The sequence below is a fragment of the Palaemon carinicauda genome, chromosome 6 (genome assembly GCF_036898095.1).
Source record: "Palaemon carinicauda isolate YSFRI2023 chromosome 6, ASM3689809v2, whole genome shotgun sequence".
In the NCBI taxonomy this organism is placed as follows: domain Eukaryota; kingdom Metazoa; phylum Arthropoda; class Malacostraca; order Decapoda; family Palaemonidae; genus Palaemon; species Palaemon carinicauda.
In genome coordinates this window covers 118,995,178-119,005,177 of record NC_090730.1, presented here as the reverse complement: position 1 = coordinate 119,005,177, position 10,000 = coordinate 118,995,178, and the positions used below count along the sequence as shown (strand labels likewise).

Below are 10,000 nucleotides of genomic sequence, written 5' to 3'. Positions count from 1 at the left end.
TATGTATGTATCTCTTGTTCTTCTTTAGACCTTATTAGTACCACTGCATAGAAGAGAAGTCCGCTCGAGTCAACTTTCTCCATCTATTTCTATTCCTTGCATCTTGTTGCCTCTGTACCAGCCCACCCATGTCTCTCATCACCGTATCCATTCATCTAATCCCTCGACGCCCCACACTCCTCCCAATTACTGTTATGTTCTTAACTTTCTTGATTGGTTCTACCTTTTCCTTTCTTGTTACGTGATCATAATATCTCAGGCGAGCTTCCCTAGCCACAACTTTTACATTAAATACACTACACATTCTTCCTATATTTTGACTCTCTTTCCTTTCCAGTACTGACATTCCGACAACCCATCTCTCCATACTCATCTTGGTTCTCTCCAAAAGTCCCTCCTCTTTCTTCTTGCGTGAACAAGTATCTGTCCTATATAACAGTGCGGGCCTGATATTTGTCTTATAAATCTTCAGTCTGAGCCTTAGTTTATTCGGTACCATTATCTATCATTATGTAACTAGTGTACGCATCCTGTCAAAATGATGACAAAATGTTTAGACAGATCTGCACACACACGCACAGACAAAGATCGAACCTTTCCCACCTCCTCTCACTCTCCCCCTACCTGAAGGATGGGAGCGTTACCGGAAAGAAATATATACAGTATATGTGGTTGTAAACTTGCTCTTTGTTATATAAGGGAGATGTTAGCTACATTTCCTAACATGCTAAATTAAATTTAGAAAACAACCGGATGCTAATAAAGCAACTGTGTCTCAGTTAATTTGACAATAGGTCAGATAATCTTTTCAAAAGAAAGTTGTTTTCGTGGATCTGAATTTGAGAGTTGATAATGTAAAGAATCCAGTATGTTGCTTCTATCTCTTGTGAGCAATATAACAGAATTTGTCAGTCAAGATTATATTTTCCTAAATGCTTATGCCTAGATGGAGAGGAAATATCAGTGGCGGAAGGAGTGTCCGGTATCAGTCTCGGCAGGAGTCATTAATGTAACAAGAATACAATCATTATTATAAAACTAGGTTTCAGGCAGCTAACTGACACCACGAGTGGCAGAATTTGCGTAAACTGGTACGTTACCCGAATATATATTCATTTGTACACGTATTTGTTCTCATATGTGTGAGCACCATGATATAATTGGACACCCTTATAAAAGAATGATATTTAGATAAAATAAGTATATGCATAAATGTATTCATACCTATGTGTATATCTCTGTGTATTTGTGTATGATCGCAATTTGTAATTAAAATACTGAAAGTGTTAAATCATTCTGTAAAAGTTAAATAATATCGATGTAGTATTGCCTAAATGGATATAACCATCTTCCGCGAACTACACATCAAGTTGCTCTTACAATATAAACGGCTAAGACGTGATAAATTATCCAAAATAGAACCCTTCCAAACGATTGGGATCCTTAATTACAGGTAACTTCCTGCTGACAAAATTCAAGGTGACTTGGAGAGTATGAAATTTATTATTATTACATTTTTGTTTTGGCCTTTCTTCTACTTTCCTTTCTAATGTTTCTCTTTCTATCTCTGGCAGGACTTGCAGCGTGCCAACAACGCTCAATCAATGGTGGAAGCAGACGGCAAAGAGTCCCAGCGGGAAAGTCCGAAGTTGCAAACTTCAACTGTCCAGAAGACTTCGGGTACTACCCGCATCCATCTGACTGTACTCAGTACTACGTCTGTGTCTTCGGAGGTGCCCTTCAGGAGTCCTGTACAGGAGGTCTTGTCTACAGGTGAGAAAGAAGCATCAAATCTAATTAGTGTTGAATAGTATATTGGCTACTATCATTTTGTACTTGGGCCAGTAATAATATGAACGTAAGTGACGTTTACATTGTGTGTAATTATTTGATAACCAGCGTAGCTCATTTACCTTTGTCAAATTCGAAAACGAAGCAGTATAGATAAAACCAAATTGCACACCATTTTGGCAGTTAATTTTAGTGACATTTTCAATACACTTCCTTTTAAAAGTACACATAATTTTTTATCAATTTACTTCTAAGATAATTTAAAAAAACAAATTGATTTTGAGGCTTAAATCCTTATTTCTTTTGCAGCCACGAATTGCAGACCTGTGATTGGCCTCGCAATGTTGTATGCAATTTGTCCTCCGCCGGATCTGGCGTTTCTACAGTTCGCATCACCGACCCTCGAACTCAAAATACCAACTCTGTACGAGCAGCAACCGAACCACTGACTCCATCTGTAGGGTAAGCGAGCAAAATGGCTGAATGTTGATTGTCGGAAATGACGCATAGAACCAAATGAGAACAGCATGAAAATACTGTAAAGATTAATAACTAGTTGATGAGTTTATAGAAGTCCGTTATTAGCATTTGAAAAGGAAAGATAGAGAAACAGATTTGTAATATTATTTGGAAAATAAAAGCAACGACTAAATTGAAGAATTTCCATCGAATTAGCTCAATTTTACTAGTAGTAGTATAAAATAGAATCGTGACATATGCACGTGTATGCATATACTAGCCTCATCATCTTTATACAATAAAATTTATTATTCGAGATAAGCGAAATCTTTCATATTTCATAGATATTCAGTAAGCTCTCAGATTTTATTATTCAGTTAGGAGTTTGTGTTGCGCTAATGAACAAGACACGAAATTAGCACTTGCTCAGAGAGAAAAGTAGAGAGAAGAACTCTAATTTACTGAGAGTTACCTGCTAATTAACTCGAAGGGGTTTGGATTCTCTATCTATTTATCTATGTATTAATGTATATATTTATTCATTCTGTCTTTAAGTTACCTATTATTCTGTCACATTTTTTTTTTGCTAATTAGCGTTTTTTGATTTTTCAGCAGTTTCGACGTTCGATTCCAAAACTCTCCATCAACCTCCCAAATCCTTCGAGACGCTCAATCAGTGAGTTATAAGTAACTTTGTTACTGTGTATGATTAGCTATAATGAACCATTAGATTTTTTCAGTTATTAAAACGTAGCTTCTAACTTACTAAACTTGTTTGATTTTGCAATTGTTTTACCTCCTGTAGCATTAGTAGTTGTGAGTTTTCTATTCCATATTTTACCGCACACGTAGAAACATTGTATTCTATGTAACGGGAGTAGTTTGTAACTCACCTTCCTCTTGTACTTTGAACTTAGAATGTAGCATTATTTGAGATCTTAGACTTTGGAGCTCTGAACTTTGAAAGAAAAATAGGTGTAAACATATATTGGAGGCACTCCTCTTTCTCCTAACGTTTGCACTATCCAATTTTCTTTTTATCTCATACCTGATTTGTAGATCCATGGAACAAATACATGGAACATATATTTACACCCAAATGTCTTGTCAGTTTTCGGTGTTTGATGGCAGCGACAAGAACAGACAACCCAAATTCTTGAGGCAAGAGTCAGATCCCCAGCAATCCCTCACCCGCTTCCCTCAACAGTCCTTCTTCTCCGATACAGATGTGAGTACAACCTGAAGTGGTCCTGGAGAGACACGTTTTCGTGTTTCTTGGAAAACTTTAACATCCCCAGATTTTTAACATTCTCATACGCACAGCTGTAGCTGTAACGAGAACATATCCGATGAGCCTTTTTCGTAAAGTGCCCTTCAATAAATTTGCTGATGACACTTCAGCTTTACCATAATAACAAATTTAGGTCAACTTCAATATCATGAATGTCATATTCAGCAATTCTGCGATTGATTACTCAGTCATAGTAACCTAGCGTATGTTTATGATTAGCCAAAGTTTACTTCCCCTCTTAGCAGTCTAAAGCATTGTATTGGTCATCATGTAAATTCCACTTTCGCTGTATTTATAGAACAGATTTTGAACATATAGTGTAGATCTTCTAGTTACGTGAGAAAAATCCATTGTAATGTTGACATGCAGTTTGGCTTCTTATTTGGATGACTATGAATGAAATAAAAGTCCTTTAGTCAAAACAAAATTACATTAAAACTAATCAAGGATATAATGTAAAGTTTTGTGGAAGAAATTTATTAGATCTGAAGTCAGTATTAACCCAAAATTTCTAGCGCTAAGAGCTGCTGTATTTTAAATGGTGTAACAGAATTTGGCTGGAACTCGTGAGTGTCACATTCTTTTCTCCTATAAAATAAAATTTCTAAATCCCTAATTATTTTGTTAAACTATCGTATAAAAAGAAAAAAGCCTCTCTAAGATTACAGTTATGCACTAATGCCAACCAATTCCAGCATGCTTAAAAGAGAAAATTATCTATAATGATTACTTGAAATTGGGCAAAATCTAATCTCTTAATAATTCTCTAACAAAACTCAATAAACAACCCCAGGAAAGTTTTGATCCAAGGCTATTCTAATTAAATAATGCCGGATTGGTTTTCCTTCGTTGATCTATGCAAAGAGAATTTGTCGCGTTCATATTGGTTCACTGGTTCTCTTTTAATAGTGGACATGATTATCATATGGTTAATCAAAATCATCACTTATGGATTTACTTTGTTCTTGTAAGGAAATAATCCAAAAAGAAAATGCCATATATATATATATATATATATATATATATATATATATATATATATATATATATATATATATAAATCTTTCTCTATTATATAAACCTCACCAAAATTTTATCATAAAAATACTGTAGGTCTTTTATTCTCAGAGTTTTTCGTTAAATATAAAGTCTAAGTAGTATATATGAATGTGACTAATCTTCTTAAAAAAAAGGAAGTATAAAGGTAATGTTGTTGGCCATAACGAGTTATCAGTTAACTCAACCTTTTGGTATGTACTTTGCATGTGGTATGTTGTATTTTATGAGAGACGTAAAAGATAGAAATTTTATTTAGATTGGATTTTTCACTAACCAGTTAATCCTCAATACTTTAATACTATTGATAACTGACTTATATGTTAGTGCTTTACAAAATGCAATAAAGTGAAATGATACTTCTCAATAGGTCAATCTATTCTGATGAAACTGGAATTGAAACCAGACATCTTTAACCTTTAGCCTTAATGTATCCAGGCAGTCATTCTTCTGTAACTGTACATGGCATGTTATTTAATATGTTAAAATTTTTATGAAGTTAATAGCAGGACTTTCAACACATAAAAGGGTTTAATCATATCCAAATCATTCTCATGTTAACGTTGAAATTCAATTTAAGCCTTTAATCTATTTTGGAGCAGGATATATATGACGATAAGAAAATTAAATTTATTTACTGCCTTCAACTAGCATGACATATATAATTGAAAATAAATACATCCTCATCAATTTATCTGAAAAACACAGAAACATACACACATATATATATATTATATATATATATATATATATATATATATATATATATATATATATATATATATATATATATATATATATATATATATATATATATATATGTGTGTGTGTGTGTGTGAAGATGCTGAGTAAATTCTGACTAGTTTTGTCTCTAGGACAACACCTAAAAGTCACGATTCATTCAGCATTTTGCTTTTACCTTGTTGTTTATTGAATCTAAGCATCACATTTTCCAATGAGTTTTATGCATATTTACACACACACACATATATATATATATATATATATATATATATATATATATATATATATATATATATATATATATATTAGTAGTAGTAGTTTTAAGCATGTTTTCCTTCCAGGTACAAGAATCCAGCAGTCGACCAATCAATGTACATCCCACGACCATCAGACCACCCGTTTTCCCGTAAGTTCCATTCAGTCACAGTTTGCTTAATTCTATGAAAATCTAATTTCTTCTCTTTTACTTGATGTCTTCCACAGATAACTTATTTCAGTAAAGGCTGAAGCTGGTGGCTTACTTAAATTTGGTTTGCCCAATGTTCTTGAATTGCTATAAGACTTAAATATTCAGTTTTGCACATAATATTAATTATTAAATTGGTTACCTTTACCAGATTGAAACTACTAGTGCTTTGTAGAAGTGTTTACTTCTTGGTGGTGGGTTACTTCTTCTCTAAAGATCCTCAGTAAGCGTTGCATTAACAAGGATATTTTCAATAAGAATATCTGAATATTTTCCCCACCTAGTAAGGTATTATAAGAAAGCTATTCTGCACATAAATAATATTATATTCTAAATAAGATTAAGGATATCTTTACTGATTTGCATCAATATATGAATGCTTGTTTCCTAATGCATGAAGTAGCCAAGAATAACTATCGTCCATTTCTTTGATTGCAGTTTGCAAATAATTTCTTTTCTTCATGTGACACTAATTCAATAACATTTTTTTTGACGATGATGATGACTTCCGGACATCGACTCAAATATCTATTGGGTTATTAGCTTATTCTCGTTCCCAAGCCATAATTTAGAATTATCCATAACATCAAAGTGAACTTGATAGAAATTTTTGGTATAGCAAGTCTCTTCTTTTTGAATGATGTGAATTTATATATATTATTATTTAAAGTCTAAGAACAGAATTGTAATATTCATCTACTGAAAACTTTTTTTTTTAGTATTAACATCTTCTCTTATTATATATAAAAGGTAAGGTCATTGACAAGTAAATTTTATAAACTCATAATTGCAATGCATTATCAGTTGTTCATTCGTTTATACGAGACTATGACTATCAAATAGAAATATTAGCTTGAGAATATAAGCTATATATTCTTCATACACATTTGAAGGAGATCTTAGCCCAGATCATTGTTTCTTTAGCTTCGTGTATTTTGCTACTTTCTGAAAGACGTTGTGTAGCCTTTTTAATTGCTGTTAGTTAAAGAGAACATGCTATTTAACATTAAATCAGATATGTTGTCGGGCTAGGAAGCTTTTATGGATTGCAAACCTGATAAGCTATTTGTGTGAAAGGTGGTGGAAACTGCAGTCTCTTGGACATGGAGACCTGCAGTCTCTGGAGGAGAAAGCGAGACCAGTTCGAGAGACCTCCCTTGCCCAGTTCTATAGAAGTGGGGGAGACGTGACTCAACGCAACGACTCAACACTAGACTTTGACTTCGGACCTACATTTGTTTCTGCTGCTACATCTCGAATTGGCCAGGAGGCACAGCCACACTTGCCATCCCGTCGCCAACAGCATCAGCCAAAGTTGTTTGGAGCTGGACCAGCATCCTCCAGGATCCCCAAACTTCGAGTCCCCAATCCTAGACCTGACCAAGGAATTTCTCGCAGACAGTCTCGACCAAAAAATAATATCTTTAACCAGGGATTTCCACCAAATCATTTCCAGACTCAACAGTTTTCCAGATTTCCACCCAATCCGTATTCTAATAATTTTCACTCACAGTATCCACATCAGTCTTCACCTGCTAATCCTTTTGGGAATTTCCAGACCTTCACTCATTTTGGCGATGATCTAGACACTAGACCATTTACCTTAAATCATAAGCCTATTGGACAACATCCTTCTCAACAACACGTCTTTCCTCCAAGGCATCCACCTAATGCTACACCTAGACCTGACTTTAACCCTTTTAATCAGAATATACAGGTCAGTCACTTTTCTAATAGGCCTCATAATCAGGTACATGGTTTTCCACAAAGGGTACCTCCGAGCAACTTTGTCCCTAGACCTCAAAATGACCCATTCGCAATACACTTATCACATCCTAGATTCCCACCCAGGGGAACTCCTGTTGAACCTTTTGTGATTGAAGAGGCTCTTTCTCATACCTCACCCCAGCCTCCATTAAGAGACCCGCCACTTGATCATTCCTCTTCTCCCCTAAGACCACCTCATCCTTCACATCACCATCAACAAAATTCAGTTCATAGTTTCCCACCCCATTTAAACACCCACATTGAGCCAGAATTCCCTCATCATTCCCAGTTCCCCATTGCAAATCATTTCTCCGAAGCTCAGTTTGAGAGTCATCCATCTCCTCTAACTCCCCCACCTTCTCCATCTTCTCCTCCAGTTCCTCAAACTACCAATTCTCCTCCTGTACCAGAAGTGAGCCCTTCATTTCCAACCCCCGTGCCTAAATTTTCTCCTACTACATCTAGAACTCCTATTACTACAGTAGATTATTCTTTCACTCCAGAGGTCAGTAATCATCCAATCTTGACCACTACAGTAGCACAAAATCCTTCGTTTAATTCCATCACAAGGAAACCTCACAGACAATCCACACATGCTAAACCTACGGCTGCTCCCCAGACTCCGGCACCATCAACATTCCCACCTTTTTCCAATGTTCGATCTACTTTTCCATCATTTGAAAAAACCGGCTCATCAAAAGCCTCTGGTGAGCTAAAGTCCTCCCTTTTGCCTCCGCAAATTCCTGGTACAGCTCGTCACCCTGAGCTTTCCAAACTGTCTGCAAGCAATTCCCTGACCTTAGACTCAAAATCCCCTTCTTCAACCCTATCCCAGGACAATCATCAACCATCCAGGTACCCTGTAGCACTGCTGCTCAATATATTCATCAATGTAGAATGCTTTATAGCTGCCCAGTTTCAAATATTCATGTTTCACGCAGTACTACGTTAAACTTTAGTGTTTCTTTGAGTATTTTTGTATATCAATTTGTAGTTTCTTGAGGTTCCTGTCTCGTGTACATTATAAAGTTCATTTAAATTTCCTGACATTTATAGCTATTCAATTTTATCTTCCATATAAACGATTTAATTTCTCTCCTTTGCTTTGATGAATTTTACATGCTACAGGGGGCAACACTAAACAGGTGTGTACGGATATAAACTAACTTTTAATTTACCATTAGAGAAACATTTTAGCTTCATTTACTGATATTAATGGGTTTAAAATATACATATAGATTATATGCTGCATGCGTCAAAATTATAAATTCGAGCAGTGTTGGGAAGCATGAAATAGGTGATGGTATTTTGGCTAAAATGTAGAAAATAAAATATATACGTTGTTCCTAGTCCAAGGTATGATAACATAGCAACCAAACACTAATAATATCATTACATTCATTGCATTTAGTGTAAAATAGTAAGAATTAGAGGTGACTAGTTTTTTTGTAGTGTGTGTTTAGACATCTAGATGTCCACTTCTTTGAAAGGTGTGGTTGGATATGGTTTATATATCGATTTCCGTAATGCATTTCAGACCACAAACTAGTTTTACCGCTGGTGTGACTTCCCGACCTGTGTCTCGCCCTGCCCCCACACGGGCTCCTATTTTTGAGGATACATTCTACAGTGATTTCAACTTAACAGATGATGATTATTACTATTATGATGATCTGCTCTATGGTAAGTTGTTTAGTAAATTGCAAACAATGTGAACTTGAATACCCTAACGTATTGAAAGAACCGTTCTGGTTTTTGGAAAATGTGTGTTGTCTGTAAAGGATCAGTATCAGATGAGATACAGTATATGATTTATTGAATGGTTTTATATTGGTGTTTGTTTGAATATATGTAACTGAAATTTCCACAAATTTTTCGATATATGGTGTTTGCTATTTGTTTTTTCCCGTTGTCACGATGATTTAAAGTTAGGAAAATAATAATGAAGGGTAACAATATACATATAAGAACCTCATAAACAATATAGATTGCATAAATATGTATACATATAATCTGTTTATTATATATATATGTATATATATACTGTATATATATATATATATATATATACATATATATATATATATATATATATATATATATATATATATATGAAGGGTAAGAATATACATATAAGAACCTCTTAAACAGTATAGATTGCATATACATGTATTCATATAATCTGTTTATCATATATATATATATATATATATATATATATATATATATATATATATATATATATATATATATATGTATTATATATATGTATATATATATATATATATATATATATATATATATATATATATATACTGTATATATATATATGTATGTGTATATATATATATATGTATGTATATATATATATATATATTTACTGTATATATATATATATATATATATATATATATATATGAAGGGTA

The 10,000-nt window shown here is 33.9% G+C and overlaps 1 protein-coding gene across 24 annotated transcripts in view; it reads left to right on the top strand.

Annotated features, from left to right (window-relative positions):
- Positions 1 to 10,000, top strand: part of Cda5 (Chitin deacetylase-like 5) — a 219,908-nt gene that overhangs the window by 185,884 nt on the left and 24,024 nt on the right. For 21 of the 24 annotated variants that reach the window (XM_068375348.1, XM_068375349.1, XM_068375356.1 and 18 more), the window contains exons 3-9: positions 1,575 to 1,773; positions 2,101 to 2,253; positions 2,863 to 2,926; positions 3,362 to 3,478; positions 5,683 to 5,747; positions 6,885 to 8,429; positions 9,112 to 9,257. In XM_068375348.1, coding sequence (XP_068231449.1) covers positions 1,575 to 1,773; positions 2,101 to 2,253; positions 2,863 to 2,926; positions 3,362 to 3,478; positions 5,683 to 5,747; positions 6,885 to 8,429; positions 9,112 to 9,257 — 2,289 coding nt within the window. The remainder of the gene's footprint in view (positions 1 to 1,574; positions 1,774 to 2,100; positions 2,254 to 2,862; positions 2,927 to 3,361; positions 3,479 to 5,682; positions 5,748 to 6,884; positions 8,430 to 9,111; positions 9,258 to 10,000) is intronic. The other 3 variants (XM_068375370.1, XM_068375351.1, XM_068375369.1) reach the window with 2 other exon arrangements.